The 20318-nt window shown below is 34.3% G+C and overlaps 1 protein-coding gene across 10 annotated transcripts in view; it reads left to right on the top strand.

Moving 5' to 3' along the window:
* Window positions 1-20318, top strand: part of LOC131787103 (centrosomal protein of 70 kDa) — a 21495-nt gene extending 1177 nt beyond the window's left edge. Inside the window, exons 1-20 of one of the 10 annotated variants that reach the window (XM_066173025.1) lie at window positions 573-613; window positions 2696-2730; window positions 2934-3020; window positions 4644-4749; window positions 5093-5216; window positions 5641-5689; window positions 6361-6408; window positions 7117-7290; window positions 7513-7598; window positions 9389-9623; window positions 11448-11536; window positions 12060-12137; window positions 12628-12706; window positions 14442-14492; window positions 14589-14687; window positions 15421-15585; window positions 16396-16732; window positions 17286-17373; window positions 19451-19530; window positions 19994-20318. In XM_066173025.1, the coding sequence (XP_066029122.1) occupies window positions 2958-3020; window positions 4644-4749; window positions 5093-5216; window positions 5641-5689; window positions 6361-6408; window positions 7117-7290; window positions 7513-7598; window positions 9389-9623; window positions 11448-11536; window positions 12060-12137; window positions 12628-12706; window positions 14442-14492; window positions 14589-14687; window positions 15421-15585; window positions 16396-16732; window positions 17286-17373; window positions 19451-19530; window positions 19994-20058 (2016 nt within the window). In that variant the 5' untranslated portion in view covers window positions 573-613; window positions 2696-2730; window positions 2934-2957 and the 3' untranslated portion in view covers window positions 20059-20318. Of the gene's footprint in view, window positions 1-561; window positions 614-2695; window positions 2731-2933; window positions 3021-4643; window positions 4750-5092; window positions 5217-5640; window positions 5690-6360; window positions 6409-7116; window positions 7291-7512; window positions 7599-9388; window positions 9624-11447; window positions 11537-12059; window positions 12138-12627; window positions 12707-14441; window positions 14493-14588; window positions 14688-15420; window positions 15586-16395; window positions 16733-17285; window positions 17374-19450; window positions 19531-19993 lie in introns of those variants that run through there. The other 9 variants (XM_066173023.1, XM_066173029.1, XM_066173024.1 and 6 more) reach the window with 9 other exon arrangements.

Genomic DNA, 20318 nt, shown 5'->3' with positions numbered 1-20318 from the left:
TGATCTTGACAGCTGAGCGTACCTTGTATCTATCCTCAGAAGAGTGTATATATTTAGTATGTATAAGATAGCCTAAAACTATTCCCTATATTATCAGGATTTGTTGGTAAAATTTTTAATGCAGTTGGTTCGTTTTTCAGGGAAAAGTCAGGGAAATTTAAAAAACCTGACTGTGGCAATCATGCCACAGATTGTTCACGGACAATAGACAATTCTTGGCCTTGATGCTTGTTATCATGCAAAAACTAAATCCACTAATTGTTAGTAGTAATGCTCCTGTTTATCTTGACACCCATTGAGGCACTGTCTTTTTGTAAACCAAGGCATGTTTGCATTGCAATAGCTATTTTTGGATGAGAGAAGGGAGGATTTAGAGCCCTCTTTGACCCATTGCCTCTCTGTATTTATATCTGTGTGACTTGCACTGGAACTTATCAATTAGAACTTAAGTCATGTTTTTTTCTAGTTTTGTTTTTTAATCACAATTTATCCTGTCATTCTTATACCTTCATATAGCATTCTTCAAGATTTTTTTATTTCTTTATTTTTTCACCATATTAGAGAGTAGAAAGTGAGCTCCTCAGCCTCAGTGGATCTTACTGGAATCCTTACGGTGAGTCACATGACAGAACCTATGTAACACTACGTGTTCCAGGCTGACAAGTTATTCTGCTGATTCATTTCTCTGTAGTTCTATTTTTCTATCTATTGTAATCTTGTAATCTAATCCAGATCTCCCTTAATCTCTGTCCCAGTGCCTTCAATAAAACTTGAAGTAGGTGGCTACCTCAGTAAAGCACCCCCTGGAAAATAATATTGTTAGCCCATTAGTTCCATTTAGAATATTAACTGGCTTCAAACAAAGTATTTTTAAAGTCAACCAAAAGAACTACAAAATATCTCAATGTGTTCATTTAAAAGCTTCCAAAAAGTCAGAAAGATCGAGAAGGATGGTAATTGTCCAACATCACATAATACTAAACACTTTCATTAAGGAGTCTACAAAAACAATACAAAATAATATCTTGTGTGTATCAAATTTCCATACGCATATGTTCTCAAATTTTGATGATAGAGTCTAATCCTTTCTTCACCTTGCCAAGCCAGATTGTATTGTTTTCTTTTTACAAGTACACCAAACTTTGACTCGCAGTTGCTTAACCCTTTAACTCCTAGATCAAATTTGTAATTCTCCTTACTGTCAACCATACAATTCTTAGAATGTTATTTCAGAGAATTTGGTATTGGATCAACTAATTATCCCCAAATTGATATTTTTCTTTTTTCTCATCATTCATCGGGTTAATATTGCATTGAAAGGAGAAATTCTGTCTTGGTCACTCATGGGAGTTAAAGGGTTACAGTATTTACATTTTAATGCCATGATCTTTGATGACAGTGTCTTCTTCTGCTTGTTATTCGAAACAAATCCTTATTTGATATATTTTTGTTCTGTAAATTTGTCTTGAATGTGGCAAAGTAACCCAACAATTCACGACAGAATACCCACTAGAACTCTGGTCAGTACAGCATCTTATTGAAAGCACCACTGTCCATGGTCACAGTAATCCTTCCTTAAGTCTATGAAAAAGTTTATGCAAAAATTAAAACAGTTATTTCTGCACACATCTACATAAAAGGAATTCAGGAGAGAGGAAAAACATTTTAAATTGTTTTCTGGCTTAGAATTAGTTCATTTCATGTAAAAATAGGATGAAGGTTTGGAAAATGCTGCCAGAGGCAGACCTTCCAGATGGCAGGCATCATTATTAGGTATATTGTGTCAGACGAGTGTAAAAAGAAAATCTTCTTTTCAGTAATTTGTGTTTCATTAAATGTAATCACAGTTTTATTGGCAGAACATGGCTAAAAAATGATGTGTCATTTTTTTCCTTACTGGATGAGCGGTCAGAGTGCTCCAAACTAGTTTGTTTGTCGCATTTTAGTCATGATAGCCATGGCTTTTATGTGAACTGTTGAACTTCTAAGGGTGGTTTTGTCACAGAAATACAGTGTACCAAGCAATTTGAAGAAAGGGAGCTATTTATGTTCTTTTGACTTTCTATATTTAAAATTTCCTATAAAAGGGTAAAAAAATTCATTGTAAATTTTAAGGTGCTCTAGTGGAGAAAAAGTGCTCCTGAAAACTGACCCTGAAAGACCTGAACATTGCTGACTCCTGAAACACACCATTGACTGACACAGCATCAGCTACTGCCTACGGCTGACTATGAAGGCTGATTTTTTAATGTACCACCTTCCTCTCAACAAGTTAGGGGCACTTTACACTGATGACCAATATGAGTGTTAACTATGGACAGTTCTTTAGAAAATGGGGGCATTTCCCCCATAACTGCACAGTTTCTCACAGAAAAATTAAGCAATTAATTTTTAAGCAACAGGACTTCATGAAAGTAATTCAACCACCATAAATATTATTTCCACTCCCTTTATGGAATCAACCAGTTACTGTGACCAACCCCATTCCTTTTCAGAACTACCTTCCCCAGCACTAGAGTTTTATCCATTGTCAGTTGAGTAGTACTTTGGTTGCAGCCCTGTACAATATTGTCAAACAAAGAATATCATATTAATGGCTTTGGTACCATTTCAATGCAGTGTCCTTGTACTATTAGTGCTTCACACAATCTTTGCGTCTCATACTATTTAAACCTACACTGTGCATCCTATATAGATCATGGAAGGAGTGAGGATGACAGTCCAAAGACAGTAAGTTACCAGTTGAACACAATTCTTTTTACTGAGTGGAAGTTTCTTCTTAAAATCAATAAACTTAGGTTAGGGTTTCTTGAAATGCAAGTAAAGACTAGCAACATGAAGAAGAACCAATTGTTCTAGTGTTCTCATGACATCATTGTCAAGCTTGGGTGTATGTTTGACCTTTCAATCTTGGAATTTTGAAATGTTTTCAGGATAAAAGTCAGCAACATAAATGAATGAGTATGAATTTTGTGTGTGGGAGATATTTTCCTGAAGTGACCACTTTTTCCTGCACTAAGGTTGGTCCCCTAATAGAGAGTATTAGTATTTCAAGTATTTCAACAAATCCAATTAAATATTTTTAATCAGATTTATAACTTTTGTCTTTAATTTTTTAACTATGATTCATTCAAAACTTTTTATTCCAAAACATTTTTTTTTGGATGAAAAAACATTTTGGTATTATCTCAAGTCAGCTTCTGTAGAAAGAGAATTGATCAAGTGACACAGCAATTAAGAAAGCTTGAGGATCTAGAGGAAAGAGAATTAAGTCATGCAAATTACTCTCTGTACAAGAGCTGTCTAACCACACTTTATTTTGCACTTGATAAGTGTTTCACCTTACGGACAGTATACCTTAAGAATGGCACCGTGATAACCCCATAATAAGTTGGTCTCCTATGCTAGTTTCACTTGCTTGAACATAGTTGAATGGTTGAAATTTCTGAAACTTTGATGTATACCCTAAACACTGGCATGCACACCACATCTTTTAGACCAAAATTTTGGTAGCAAATCAGGAATGCAGCTTTAATCTCTGACAACATCTGGACAATGTGCTTCAAAATAGCATTTATGACAACTGCTTAACAAAAATTTATGTTTGTACGTACAGCACACTTAAATAAGAACTTCATAAAGATATACAAGAATAGAAATTGATCATTGCTTATTAAAATAGGATGGCTCCTAAAAGAGCTGGTTTTGTTCATAACCATTTGCTTCTATTTCTTGCTCTTGGGTGGCTTTGGACCTTCACTAATAGTCACTGCATGTGCTTAAAAAATGTCAACATCCAGTTGTCTTGGATGAGTAGATTTCCATCTCAGGCAAGTAAATTTCTCTGCCCACTTGTCCACTGTGAAAGCACCCCAGGAAATCAACCATTTGATTGAGTAACAAAGCAAGTGCCAAAATTTTAAATCATAATGGATCTCAAGCATCAAAAGGTTGCATGATTTAAATAGTTATATATCATTCACTGAGAGTAATGGTACTCATGTTTGTTTCAATTATCTGTGCTAATTAACAATGTGCTAAATTTTGTTCTACAAAAATAATTACCTACAGAACATGTCATGTTTTGTAGCATTGTTAAAGCTCAGCTCAGCAGAATAAACCCAATTGTTATAATTTATATTCACCAAGAAAGTAAACCAATTTGGAGAAATTTGAAAAAAAGTCTTGTTTCTGAATTTCATTAGGTTTTAAGACATATTCTATTTTCTTCTGATGAGAAAAAACCTCCCTCCCCTAAAGGAAATGACTTTCTTATAAAATCTGGCTATTTCTTTGTTGTTCCTGCTATTGAAAGGTCCTTCGTCATATTTGGCAGAATGGTTTTCTAGCAAATGTCCAACATTTTCTGGTAACCGAATTTCTTTGTGTTTTTATCAAAACAAATAAGAATGGTTTGCAAACAGTAAAAGTATTTTCAATTTAGATAATCTTAGTGAATTCATGCACATGTACATTTGTTGAGGCACCCAAAATGAGGCAAATTTCTGAGACTCTTCTTGTGATATCTTTTGATTTCTTTGCAAAAGCTTTTTTCTCAAAATTTGAGTTGCCTAACTGGGGGTGCAGCTAATCTGACAGTGTGGCTTATAGATTTGTGTTTTCATTATTTTTTCTTCTGAAAGGCAGGTGTGATGGCTGATTGGGGTGCAATCAACCGTAGGCTTATGCATCATGGTTATCAACCTGTCATGGTGTTTCCATCTGGTCAATTGCAAGAAAGTCATGGAGGTATTGTTATGTTTCCCATACCAATATATGCATATGCATCAGTACTGTACACTGTGACCACAAAAGTAAACTTCAGACTTTGACAGTACACTAACTTATTTTTAATTTACCTTAACTTATTTTTAATTTACCCTCTAGGGAACCAGGTCCCTAGTTTTAATTGCCCAATTAAGTGTTGTAACAGCTGTCTTTTTTATTATTAGTATTATTACCCATCACCTCATAAACATACTATCTCAAAAAATTGTTGAGGTCTGTTATGTTAACTCATTTCTACCTCTGTTTTAAAGCTTGATTTTGGAAACAGCAGTTTCTAACATTTCTTCAACTTCTGTCTCCATAGCAGCTGTTGCTTTAGAGGAGCTTTCATCCAAGAATTTACAGAACACTTTGGACAAGTTGATGACTGAGAGTGACCGAAGGCAGTCAATGGTGCAGGAGCTAATCAGCTCTTCAACCAGAATTCAGTAAGTATTTTGAATTATCATTTTTCACATAACACTTGATGTTTTATTTGACTAGTTAAGTATAGCCTTTAATTGACAGATACTGTAACTGACTTTTTTTATTCCTGACTGTGCATAAGAAATATGGATACTTAAATTATAAATCTTTACCAAATCCATGAAATATAAATGTCCAGTTTGTCAAGTTTAGTAACCCTTTACACCCTGACATATTTTCCTTACTATACACGTCTTCTTTCTTATGTTACTGACAAGTAAATAATAGTCAAAAGCTACATAAGTTGGTGATCATTTTGTTTATTTCCTTAACCTTCGATGTCTGGGTAATACTATAAGGAGAAATTTTATGCTAGTCACTCTTACAGGTAGAAAGGTTGGGTATGTTTACAAGCTTATCTCTCCTGTATTTTTAAATCAATTGAAGGAGAGATGCCGATGAAGAAAGGGAAAGGGTTTATCGTCATGAAATGGAGGTGTGTATAGAATTGTGGTACTATCCACACAACTCAAACCTGGAAATTTATGATGTTCAAAAGCTGCAATTGGCACATTTCCAAGATGCATTCCCTCAATAATTCACTTACACAAGGCTTTGTGTTGTTGTATTTTCTGATTGTCAGCATCCATCCTTTTGTGATTCCTTCAGTTTATGCTGCTGTACAAGAAAGTCTTCTCCCATTTGGTAGAAAACCCTGATGATGGATTTAAATAAACATTGCACCTAGGGAATTTTTAGTTCCATAAAACATTCTTTTTACCTAGTACCCAAATTTTCAGATTCACAAGGTTACTTATTACCTGACAATCTCCCCTTCTTGGTGTTTAACTGTTATTGTCTAAGTTAGTAATGAACAATAACTGTGTAAATTGGATACTAACGAGAGTCCCATGAACCTGGACTAACATTGGTGTGACCACAAAAACAGTTTACATCTAATTCTCTTGCTGAGAGTCACACATGGTTTGGTAAAATTAGTGCAATTTGCTCAAATGACGCTCCCAACACAGGAAACAAACCTTGATACCTCACTACTTTGTGACCTTTGGGGTAATTATGATTATTATTAATTTTTATTATTATTTCTGTAATTTTTATTTTAGAGCAAACTGGGATTAGAATTAGTTATTTATATATTCCTCATAGATCAGGGATCTAAAAAGAAAACTGGAAGAAGAAAAGCTTAAAGTTCAGGTAAGGCATAACTATATGATTACTTCAAATGTAAATACTTAAAAAATGCAAGTGTAGAATAATTTCAGCATATGCATACCAATTTTTATCCCCATAGACCAGAGATGAGGATAAGCACAAAAAAATATTGCAATACTTGTTTGATGAACATTGCATCTACTTTTATGATCATGACAGTGAAATATTATGCTTAAAAGAGCTCAGTGTACAACTTCAGTTCACCCTTTTCATGTTATCCAGCATAATGATATAGTTGACTAAGATACCGTTAACCCCTGATAACTTGAACCCTGGATTTCCATTATACATCTGTCAAAACATGACCAATCAAAGCAAGCAGTGTACTGCAGTTGAAAACATTAAATTTAGTTTGAACCAGCCAATTTGTAATCTGTGTTCTCTTTTGCGCAAATGTGTCTGTCCAGTTCAGTTTTTATTGGTGTGGCGACATTTAACAATAGCAGCTGTATCTTCATAAATAGTGGCTGCTTAAGTCAATCATCAATATATGTAAGTCTCTGATGTCTCTCGAAGTGCAGTGTATGAATAGAAAAGCAATATACAACTTTTTTCCTTTATCCCCACTCCTTTGTTTTCAACTCCTGACAACTGGAACCTTTTTCAAGGTTTGACTTTAGTTATAATTCACTGATTTGGAATTTTCGAAAAACTGATTTAAGCTTATAATAAAACTTTTCTAACCTCAAGGAAATGGAGGGAGTTCGATTAATGGAACTTCAACGTCATGGAAAAGAAGTACAAGAACTAAAAAGAACAAAAACTGAACTTGTGGCTTTGCAGATGCAGCTACAACAGAAAATTGCTCAAAGGGAGGAGGAAATCACAATTCTTCGGCACACATGTCAAGGTCTTGACAATGTGGTATGTAAATTACTTGATCTCATATAGCACTTTCATTCCAGGATGTCCCTTTTAAAAGAGGTGTTTCCTTTCAGTTAAGATTCTAGTGGTGAACAGTGAGTTTTTTCCCCTTCTTCACTGTGTTTAAATATGTGAAGGTTGCCAAGGGTTCAAGGTTGTGAATTTTTTTTTAAGAAATTTTTTTTCCTCCGGTTTTAATTGGATAGTGCCATTGCTTTTTAGGACGTTAAAAGACTTGACATAGAAAATGATGTTAGGGGACACTCCTGGAAACAGTCAGCAGAGAAGAGAACTGCACCAGATCAAAAGTTAGGAAGTAGCTAGTTCTTAGAAAATATTTGTCTCCTGCATATAAACAGTTTAATATTAATAATTGCACACATGGTTCATAACCATACAAACAAACAGCTTATAAATATTATTGACAGAGGTAGTCCTGAAAACTAATTTGGCCAAATTTGGACAGTTTGCGAGAGAGTTAATTTCAGAGATGTATATATTCAACCATTTTATCTATGTAGACCATTTTAAGTGGATGGACTAATCAATTCCCCTCGGACCATTTTAAGCAGTTGGACCATTTTATCTAATAGATCATTTTAAACAATAGGATCATTTAACAAGTTGGACCATTTCCTCTAGTTACACCATTTTTACCAGGTGGAGCAGTTTATCTAGTTGGACCATTTTAATCGGTAGACCCATTTTTGCTGGTTTATCCATTTTAAGCGGTTGTATTATTGTGACCAGTTGGACCATTTAGTTGGATCAGTTTGACCTAATTAGACCTTTTCTACCAGTTAGATCATTTTATCTTATGAGACCAGTTTTTCTAATCAGACCATTTTAACCAGTTGGACCACTTTATCTCATTAGATCATTTTAACCAAATGAACCATCATAACCAGTTGCATCATTTTATCTAGTTAGATCATGTAATGCAGTTGGGTCATTTCATTTAGGTACCCCACTTTCATCTTTTGGACAATTTTAACAAGTTGTATCAGTTAAGCTAGTTAGACCGTTTTAAATGGTTGAAACATGCAAAAGCTGTTGGTCATTCACTTCACCAAGTGTGTAAGAGAAATATGACCATTGGAATTAAATTTTGGTCCATTCTGTTCGATTACAAAGAAATTTTGTCTGCAGATGAATGAGAGTGGCTCAGTTGAAAATTATAGCTCTGCAAAGTTTATTCAAGCAAATTTACTTTCTCTTGAAAAACTTTTATGACCATAATGAAGACTTTCAAAAGCAAAAAAAGTGTCTAAAGGGGGTAAGTTTCTAGAGAAACTGTGGTGCTGCGTCGGCAGGAGGGTATATCAGCTGAGGGTAATTTAGTGTTATCAACTAAGTTGGTAACACAAATTGGCCACCATAAAGAGCTAAATAGCTGACATTTCAAGCATTAACCCTTCTTCATGGCAATGGAATTGCTCTGACAAAGGGCTAACACTCAAAAAGTCAGCTTTTAAACTCTTTACAGTGGCTAATCTATGTTATCAACTCAGTTGATAATACTAAATTACCAAAAAATGTAGTCTTTGTCAATGAGTGACCATCCTTGACAAAGGGTGGTTGTTTGAGAGAGGAATCAAAACAATAAGTCAAATAATAGATGGATCCACCATTACTCTTTATTACTTTATCAGCTCTAATAGAATAAATTCTAACCTGCAAGATAAATTGTTTCTGATATAACAAAATATACAATATGCTGCTTAGTTATTAATTTTCACACATTGTCAAGGTGGAAACTTAGAAAGATAGGATTAAAAAATTGTGTATTAGACTTGGCAATCAGGGCCCACCCAATTTTGAATGTAGCAACTTCTTGGCAAATTATGCCAGAAGCCATGCTCAACAATGCTGCATGCCCTTGATATTTTGGGTATGCTGACATTCAGACAAAAACAAAAAGAGACCTCATTGCACTCCAGTCACAGTTTTAATGGTTGCCTCAGTCTATTAGCAGTAATAACTGAAAGATTTTATTGCTTATCTGCATCAACACCTAAAACAATAACAGCTAAAAATAAAGCATTCAGACACTTATTAAAGAAAAAGAAAGGGGACCTTTGAGAACACTATCTTTCAGGTTTTCGGATGTAATTGACAGCTATGAATCAAAGATCTTTGAAATGCAGCAGGAACTTAAAAAGTTGAAAAAAGAAATGGATAGTAAGACTCTGTCTCATGTTGGAAGTCAAAGCCCTACTGAAAGTGAGTTGACTGCAGGAAGTGAAGTACCTCCATCATATGTAGACATCAATACTTCAACCAGTAAGGATAGAAAGACTGAACGTAAAATACAGAAAGAAGAAAAGGTACAGGTGAGTCAAGTGGAAAATGAATGATTCTCTCCTTCTTTATGACTTTGGTTATACCTTTATTAACCTTTTTGTTACCTTCCCAACCTAGATATTGCACATTAAATGTATAATGCTTCCAAGTAACAAGGAATGATGGAAAGAGGAGTTCACAATTTTTTTCTCTGCTATAACCTTACAAACCAAGCTTTTCAACAGACAAGAAACTAGGCAAATTCTTTCTAAAACTATGGAGTGTAGAGTAAGGGCCAATATTAACTTAGTACAATCCTAAGAAACTATCTTAGTAACTCTTAAGGTTTACATAATTTCTATAGTTGTTTGTTTTGGCAGTTATTTGGAACCCTTTTAAGATTTTTTTGTGGCAAAACAATAGCTGGCTGACTGGATTTCCCCTTGCCCTCTCTATGATCTGACACAGAATACCAACTAACTAAGATAAATACACACTCTAAAGGCCTATAAGAACTGATCAATAATATTAACTGAAGATTATCATGAAAATGAAGAGGTTTTATCTCACTTTTCCCATTTACCCAATAATAGAGATTTTTGCATGCTATGAATTTACAGAACTGCCAATTTTCTCTCTGTAATTAAATAAAATAATTTGACCACTGCTTATTCGTACATGTATACTGCATCTCTGGCACTAGCCAATTCAAGTTTTTAAGTCAAGTGAAAAGCTAACATTGTACTCATCTGAAGTTATCAACAAGTTAATTAAAATTAACAAGTGTTCTAAGTGTGTGATCCCAATGGAATGGCAGGGATGATGGTCATAGGTTTTCCTTTCCTTTACTTTGATTGGGCAATGCTTACCTCCTTAAAAATCTCTAGAACATTTCATCCCTTTTTCTGTCTGCCTCCAGCTGACTGTTTCTTTTTGTTCACCAAAAATAGAGCAGGTGCTGGTAGTTGGGATTCAAATGACAAAAACGTAGGAACATGATTCCTTTAGTGGAGGCAAACAACCCTTTAATTTCTGCCATATTGTAAGATTTTTTCCAGTTGCCAGTTGGTTCTGGGAACTTTGCAACAATATTTACTTATTTAGGTTCACTGGAATCATTGCAAACTGAAACTGTAGAATTTAAGGCTCAAAGACTTATGATACAGTTAGCACCCCCATATAAAACCAGGAGTGAGTTAAGAACCTACAGCCTCTAATATAGTCTCTGACATGTTCATGATAGTATTCTCCCAATGGCAAATCGTGGTAATGCAACTGTTATACACTGTAGTACCAATTTTATCTGTGTTCATTAGATAAAAAGTAATCACAGCAGCTTCTAACATCATAACTTATCCAAATTTGCACCAAACTGCAAACAACAGTTTTCTGGGGTTCATAACAACATCTCTAAGTGGTTACTCATGTGAACTTGAAAGGGCAAACACATGATCTGTCAATCCAGGTGTTTGTTCATCTCTGAATTTGAATATTTTGTGACCATTCACCATAATTCCAAAAGCATAGCAAAAATATAACACATTGCTGAGAGCAGTGAAAGTGTTTCTCTTAAGGTGAGTGTGATTGTAAGAATGTTCCAACCTCTTTTACACACAAATTTTCCATGGATGATTATCTATAAGTGATGGTAATTAAAAATTTCAAGTGATGGATTTGACAGAAGGATGAGATGAGAGATGGTTATCAAGATTCATTAGTATTATTTTGAGAATAATAGAGAACAGCTTTATGTCCACAGGTATACTTAATTATTCTTACTCTGACATTTACCCCTGATTTTTATATTTATGATTTGGTACTTGAATATCATAGTGAACTCACTGTTGCTTATTTTGAGTGTGTTTTTGGGTCAGTCTACAGAGAAGCAGCTCAAAGAGTGTAAGATGTTGATCAAACTTCTTGAGAGTGAAAACACCCAACTCAAACTTGAGCTGGAATCCAGGTCATTTACAATTGCTGTAATTTTTACAAAGAAATAGGGTGTTTCTAAGTGTGTTTGGTTTCTTTAATAACTTTCTTATAATAATTGATTCCTTTACATAAATGCTTCTAATTGATGAATTTGAACAATAAAAAGGTAATTTTGGTCAAGGTGTCCATTACTTCACCAATGAGAAAAAGTATACACAAAGTGAAACACTGAAACATTAAAAAAGGAAAAATGTCATGTTTGTTTGATTCCCCTGTCATTCTCTATTCCAATTCCATTGTGATGATTATTATTTTATATATGTTTTGTTATGTTGGGATTAATTTTTCTTGGTTTGGTACCAGTTGTGACATTATATTTAGGGCACTGTGATACTTTAACCTTGAATCAACAAAATCATGGTGTTGCTCCAAAATTTTACTGTAATATTGGCTGGGCTGGAAATGTTAATTGGTATAGGGGAGATTAGTGTATCCAAAATTGTTTGATAGCAATTTTATTGCTTGCTATATGCCTCATCTTTTTAATTCTCTAGACCTAAATTCAGTGATTGGAAGAAAGTGCAAAAATACAATAAACAGCTCGAAAGACTTCTAGCTCAAAATAACCTGAGGTATCTATCAACTCAAGTTAAATTTTATTTTTCATGTACTCAGATATATTTTTTATCCTAATGACCAATGGATAGGCATTTGCTACGACTAAATGAAAAGTTCCCTCTTATTGTGACCATGACAAGTTTGAATCTTTGGTACATGAAATATCCTTCATCCTTTTTTTTTTTTTTTTTTTTTTTTTTTTTTTTTGAGAAATCAAAACTTGCAGACTAAGCCAACTGCAAATTGGGAGCTGCAAATTGGGTTTTTTTCAGGCCTTACTTTCAGTTCACATAAATGATTTTCATATATTAACAGCCATCTCATAATTCACTTTTTAATTACTGTTAGTTTCTGTACAGTTCTCAATTTTTATTCTGGATCCAATGAGATGTTTCTGAATTATTTTACCTTTTTACTCTCAGAGCGAATTGATAGTTATGTGTTAGTTTCTGTACTACATTATGCTATTGTAAAGATTAATATACATATTAATTTTTCCTCTAGTCCACCTCACAAAAAACACAAGGATGGAAGGTCTAAAATGGATGATGTGACTTCTTTGAAAAAAAGATACAGCAAACATGTAAGCTTAGCAAGACTGAAATGGTATAATGCGATAAAATATACTGGTACTTAGTTGATTAATATGTCTATTGACCTGTTCTTGTGGTTGGTGCAATATCCTAATCAATAACACCCATTTCACTCCACAGCTTATACTAGGTTAACCATGATCATGATGATATAGTTTTGTTTAAATTTTTTGGAAAATAGTTTCTGCATCTATTTTCTAATTCAATGTTAGTATCATGCTTAATTTAAGTTTTAACAAAATCAATTTATCAAAGTTCTGAGGTAAATGTAGTTTTTCAGGTTCAAATGTGTGCATGAAATGAAAAGTTCAAACTTTGATGTGATCCTGACGTTTTAGGAGGTTACAGTGTAAGGTGAACAAACAAGAGAACAGAAATGCTTAAAAACTAATGAAAAAAGAAATTATACAGATTGTTTTCATCTGAATTCTTTGAAGCAGTTTCATACAGTAACTATGATCATCCTAAGAGTTACTCCAACCAAGACAGTTGTGTGGTAATAAGAAAAGAATGATGGTACAAAAAGACTGAGTTGAAATTTTGGCATCAACAGAATGCCTTATCATCACAGGATACCAATAGCTCTAGATGTATTTTTAAATGTTTGTTGAATTTGCTATTTCCATTGAAATGAGTGTCATTCAAGACTAGCAAAGTGAATAACACATCTCTGTTTATTTTCTGGTTTGCCATTAACTTTTCTTTTTGGTAAGAATGAAATCTTACAAGATATGTTTTATCTAAAGGAAGAACTGAGTTGTTTGCACAAATGCATGAAGATAAAAAAAAGATAGATGAGGTTTTGATACAATCATCATTGAAATTGAAAAAAAAAACAGGCCAAATACAGAATCATGTGTTAGTCCACGCATTTTATTTATTCTTAATGAGTCTGAGTCTAAAAAATTAGTAAAATAAATTAATTCTTTTTGCCTGATGGGAACCTCTCATTTGCTAAACAAAGAATTCCATGATTTCAAGTTTAGCTAAGGGAATGCTATTATCAAGAAAGCTTTTATGATGGAAGGCTAATCAAAAGGTCCAAAAATATTCCACGAGTGTGTAGTTTTGCTTCACAGCCCCATAGAATTATTATCAATACTGTAATAAGCAAAAGGTGAGATGTCGATAATTGATTTCTTGTACTATGGAATGGAAGACAGGTAGGCATAATAGGCAAGACCTTAAAAAAGAGCACAGCCAACACTTTTTTATGATAACAGATAACAGACTAATTGTGTTTAAACTTTATGTTATCTGCATCAAACCAAGTGTATCTAGAAAGAAAAAATTGAAGCAATTGGATTGCAGTTATAACACTGAAAAATCTAAAATAACTACATGGGATGCCTTTGGCACCACATTAAAAATTTGCATGTGTCAGCATAGTTAGGTATGGAAATTTGAGCAACAAGCTTGTACTTCTTGCTGAAGTTAAGCTCTATTGGCTGAGGTAACTACTTGGATGGGTGACTGGGCATCATATCCTGTGTTGTTGAAGTATTTTTGCTTGTCTTTGTTTTTATTTGATTAGTCAGAATAACATTTATTATTTTCCCCATAAAGCCACTGAGAGTGACTGAAGATATGACCAATGCATCCCAAAGTAAACCTCCGAGCATCTTGTTCTCATTAGAATGCCTTAAAACTCCATTGCTTGCATTGAGAGTAGAAATAATTTATCGTCATTTCTGCTATTACTGATCTTTTACATTATCGTTAAAGGTAGAAGATCTTGATTTTATGCCCATTGATGCATGCCGAAAACATTTGAAGGTAAGACTCTTAAAAAGGTATTGTATAGAGAATGTTCCTTTGGCTGTTTAGCGTTTTTTGTTTGATTATGTGGCTTTTTTTTTTCTCCTTTGTTAGGAAGTGTGTTCTGGGCTAAGAGTCACTGACCTCAGAGATATTACAGAGAAAATAAACTCGCTGAATATCATTGCAGAGAATCATTTACCCATGGAAAAGGTTTGTTTCCTTAATGAGTGCTGTACACAACTCACAACTAGGTGTTAACTTTCTCAAAGTATTTTTTTTTTCAGATTACTTAATATTTTATGAGGCGTGTTAATTAGCTACCTTCTCTTTCAAGTCTATTTTAGACATTTGGTTTCTTACAAATTTGACCTTATAGGGTTATGTATCATTGTAAATGGAACTAAGCTTGCCTGCCCTGTAAAAACTGAACCATAATATGTTGTATGATCAACTTCTATGTTCATATTGTGAATAACACAACACCCCCTGTGGGAAGGGGGAGGAGGTACCTAAAAGAGAGGTGTACCACCCAGTTCACTTAAAATCTTAACCCTATTGTTTTATAAGTAAACTTGCCACTTTTCACACCCCTTTTAAAACTTGGCTACTAGATCTATTTCCAGACATGGCTTCTGAAAGTTGTATCATACATGGTTTAGGAATCCACTTTGCTTTGTCCTATGGGGCAATTAACTTCCTTAGAAACAATCTCTGGTTTGCATAACTTTTGATAATTTTCCACTCCTACCTCACCCAAACAGATTAAATGAGGCCATGAAAAGATGGGAAAAGATCTTGTTTTTTTTAAGGAATTGTTCTCAAGAATATAAGAAAATCTAAACCAAATAAACTTTGCCTAAAGCTGCATGCTCTTATATTAACACACCTGTCAACTAAAGAGAGTGTGCCAGGTATGTCAGTTATTTTGAAATTTTTATTCTAGATCATGCAAGACATCATGGATATTATTAAATCAAAGGATACCCCTAACATATCAGTTGAAATTCTGCACCAAAATGGTGCTTCACATAAATCCCACTGTGAAAAGGCATGGCAGTGTATTGTTCCAACTCTGAACCTCTGGCTTACACAACTTACAGGACTTCAAGTAAGCTATTAAAAATTCTACACAATTGCTTTCCAATCTATTTGTGAGAGTTTAGAGCTTAAATAAAGAGTTTTTTTCTGCATCATACAATGATGCCAATTGTTCTCATGGTTTTGATTTAAAAGAACTTTATGGTCATGAAACATGACTTTGAAAGATGGCATTATGGCATGCATGCATGGTTTTATAGATATTATAGCTAATGATAGATGCATTTCCAGTACACATTTTTTGGGAAAATGTCAACAGCTTACTTTAAACCCCTCTTTCCCTTAAAATTCTTGACAAGGAACAACTTGCTTTAAGGCCTCTGAGGTCTAAACAGAACCCAAAACATCCCTTACAAGCTTCATGCTGTTCAGAGATCTAAACACACAAAGACAACAAAAAGGGATGTATTTTTTTGCAAACAAAAAAGAAAAATAACAGCTCACTAAGTTGTGCACCTCCACTGATCAGATTGCATTATTTTAAACACAGTACAAGGGCTCTATAACTTAAAAGCAAGACCTCTGCAAGACCTTGGGTGTCAAATTTTGCATCCAAGCTTCATATCATAGAAATGTTTTTCATATGGCATCATACTTGTAAACCTGATGGAGTTTTTGATGGGACAAAACACTTGCAGACTTTCCTGCAACATTGAAAAAATCCCTCTCTATTTGAATGCATAGAAAGTTATTTGCAATGGAGAAGGTGATAAGCAACAATAAAAAGTCAGTCAATGTTATCATGCTAAATAATAGAGCAACATTTTGAAACTGACTACCATCTTCTGACAGCTGTTGTGATCTCTTATTGTATTTTTAGGATCTTCAGGGACCAATCAATCAACTGTCATTTAACTTGATGCCATGGAAATCAAACACATTGTTTGAGGAGGACGATACCAGACCTTTAACAGTACAGAGAATCAAAGAGGCACTTGAGTTTCTTTGCCTTGAAACTAGAGTCAGCCCAAGTGAGATACAGACTCACACTGCAGAAGAAATATCACTGGATCATCTAAAAAGCATTGTTGCTCACTTTCAGAAGCTGTTTGACTTAAACACTGTCAGTGGAGTATTTACACGAATGAATGAGCTCTATATGCGGCTTGGAGAAACATGCAATGCAATGAATAATATGCGAGAATTTCTTGGCTTAGGTGAGATTATTTACCAAAGAATTCTGTGAAATGTAACCTCCAAATTTAAATTTTGAAGATCTGCTAGATTCGTGTTATCCAGTTAGATTAAACTGAATGCCATTGAGGTGTGGCCTCTCTTTGATAACTATAAAATGGTCCAGATTATGGCCATTCCAAGTTATAAAATTCTTTTAAATAGAACAGCATTTTGCTGCTTTTAAGATTTGTTACCCTAGAATTGATATATTATTATGACTATTATTATTATTATTATTATTATTATTATTATTATTATTGTTATTGTTGCTGTTGTGGCTACGTCATGTAGTTTTTGGTAGGTATGACCCTTTGATTCTCCTGTTTGGGTTGAATGCACACCATTGCAAATATTGGATTAGGTTAAGGGAAATATTTTGATTTGTCATTGGAAAGCATGCAAAGGCAAGTAACTGTTCCTCAAGGCTGACAATTCACAACATTTGGTAGAATGTTTCCATATGGCAGTGCTCTCTTGCATCAACTAGTAAACTGTTACAGGCCAGTTTTAACGGACATTTTCTTTTTACTCTAGATCCAACTTGCAAAACTTCTGATGTAGTGAATGCAGTTTCTAAACTGAGTAAAGCTAGACATCTCTTGAAAGTCGAGGACCTTCCTAAGTAAGCCAAGGCCATTTATATTCCTTCCTTTTATTCATTTGTTATGCAGTTCTTCATATGAATATATCAGAGTTAGTGGTAAAAGATCTACTAGGAGTCAAAGATGTAGCAAAAACAAATTTTGAAAAGCTGATGTTGATTGATGCATTGATAAGCTGTCCATCCTCATCCACCTCATCCTGAGTCAATGAGTATTTTAATTATGACCACTGCTCTTTCTCTTTCCTTTCTTCTTTTAATGTGCTCCTCACCGTGCACCTTTTTGTGCTCTGCTCACATCATCATGTATGGCCTTCACCCAAGGGTTTTTTTTAAAAAGTTTCAATTTACTGCATGCTAAGGGTTATATAAGCAGTTCCTCCTTTTCAGTGAAGTCCATTTTCAGTGGAAGCTCCATGATTTAGGTGCTTGAAGAGTAGGGACTACAGACTAGGTCCAAGAGGTTGACCTTGCACTGCTGAGTGGTTTTCAGATGTCAAATTTTAATCTCAATCAGGCATAACCAATGAGATATCTCACCTTAATTACCAGTCAATCTTCATGTCATTGCAACATGAGTGATATCGGAAAATTAAACCATTTCAAATTTCGAGGTGCACAATAAACTGGAGTTCTGTTAAATGTTTCAGTAAGGTCAGTCTCACAGACAAAACTCCTAAGAAGATAATTAGGAGGGGTAAGCTGGTCAAGGAACCAGCATGGAATAACTTTTGCCATGTGTATGCTTGTAATTTGTTTCAGAAATAGCATTCATACAGTCTTCATCCTTTTCTGATAACTTTACCCCTGGAAGGCCAAGTTCACTGAGTTTGCCAACTTGTTCTACCACAGTGCTGCTGTGGTAGAACACATGCTTTAAGATGAAAAAAAGTTTTGCAAAAGAGCCTTACCTGGTAGGTAAGGCTCTTTCACAAGCAGGCTGGCAAAATTGTGAGAACAAACTTGCCAGTGATAAGAGCATCTAGCACCTCAGGTGCTATAGATGCTCTAGTTTAAGCAAATGTCAGACTTTGCCAAAAAGGAAAGACAGCTTGTAGTCAATATTTTATTTGCTTATTCATTTGACACATCTCACTATATTGTTTTATCATGTTCAATTTGTGCCATTTAACCAAAGGAAGGAGATTGCTTTCAGGAAAAAAAAAAAATTTTGTGGGCCCATTTCTAGATGTATTAATCTTCCTGACTGTTCATTTTTTAAAAACTTGGTTTGAGGATTTCCTCCACTGTTTCAAACTAAAAGTTTCAAGAATTTACCTGTTAAATTGGCCCTGGCTGCCTCTTAGAATCTAGGAGGTTATGAATGCAAGAAGAGAGGGAGATACAGAAAGAGCAGTATTCATTTGAAAAATGCTTATTGACTGAGTTTAAGGTTGGTCTGAGCAGGAAAATACTTAGCCCGATACCAAGACATAATTATGAGCACCACAAGGTTCATACATCGTGACCTAGAGGTAAATATTCTTCCATTTAGCCCAACCTCACTCTGTCTGATAAGATGATGCAAACCAAAATCTATTTGCATACAAAAACCTATAATAAGCTTTGGCAGTTTATCAATCATCGTCAGATAAATTTGTATCTTAAGTGGCATGACTCCTGCTTACTACAGGGACCAACATGTCTAGTACAACCTTGGTGAGCTTAGTTCTTTATTCGAGATGTAAGGAACTCTCTTCAACATAATTAATTATCGAAGATACAAAACCAATCTTTCTTACTTGTCAAAGACTTAAATACATGCGTGCAACTGAGATCAAGTACAAAAGAGCAAAAAAAGCAGGCATGTAATTAAAAAGGGCAATGTATGGGTAACAGCTGCTGTTTGTAATTCTTCTGCCCCAACTGAGAGCTTAAAAGTAGGCTATGATTTAAGGCAAATTAATTTTCTCCCAAAAAATTCTAATCCTGATAAAATCTAATTGGACAACTTGTCTGTTTTCTACAATTTGCTCAGCCACAGTACGGTACCTGTTTTAGTTGCAGTAAAATAGCTACTTCCAAGAGTCAGCTATTTAATCATTGATTTGAAAACCTTGACTACTTGATCACATTATGTATTTTTGTTCATCATTAGCATTATGAAACGCTTGGATCAGTATGATGAGTTCTACCCAGCTTTCCAATCAATGATTTCTGAGTTGAAAAAGCTGTTGAGTGAGTAACTGTTTTGTGAGAAATTGTACCAGAATGTAGAATCACCTGTCTGTACAAATGTAAATAATTATGCATCCTTATTTGGTTCTTTTTTGTATTTGTTTAAATTTTTTTTTTATTTTATAGTTATAGTTTTGTTGATTTTCTACTACATAACCTGGGGGGACACCGATTTGCTGTTTATGTCATGCAGATAAAAATATATGAATTTGAAAGAGTTTTGTAATTTTAGTTTGAAAATGTTGTTTTTTCCTTTTGCACTATCTGTTTCTTAATTATGGTGGCAACTTACTGAAGGTTTTGAACCCCTTACTGTATTCAGAAGCATTTTTGTTGGAAAATGGGAAGACTATAAGGTTGGTAGGTTCTTTAGCTTCAGTAAAATTACCCCATTTAATGTTTTAAAGCCCATAAGAATGTTATTTGTGAGTCATGTACAAATGCTTTTGCTTTACCATTGCAGGAGTTCAAGACATGGATGAAATTGTCACAGCTGTAACAGCACTCATCAAGTTTCCACCCTATTGACTTTGCTAAGTTTTCCTTACAACCCTTTTATGTTTAAAAAAATTATATCACTGAGCAGATAATGAAGTGCCTTGTTCCCCACAGTACCCTATTCTAATTCTGTAGTGTTCATTTTCACTCCATAACCTATTTAGGCCAGGACCCAAATGGCCCAGACACAATGTACTTTCTCTTAGTTTTAAGGTGACAGACTATGTCAATTGTATCACATCATAACAATTTGAAAACTTTCTTATTAAACCACAGATTTTTTACCTTTT

The sequence above is a fragment of the Pocillopora verrucosa genome, chromosome 10, assembly GCF_036669915.1.
Source record: "Pocillopora verrucosa isolate sample1 chromosome 10, ASM3666991v2, whole genome shotgun sequence".
In the NCBI taxonomy this organism is placed as follows: Eukaryota; Metazoa; Cnidaria; class Anthozoa; order Scleractinia; family Pocilloporidae; genus Pocillopora; species Pocillopora verrucosa.
This window is presented reverse-complemented; position numbering and strand designations above follow the sequence as displayed.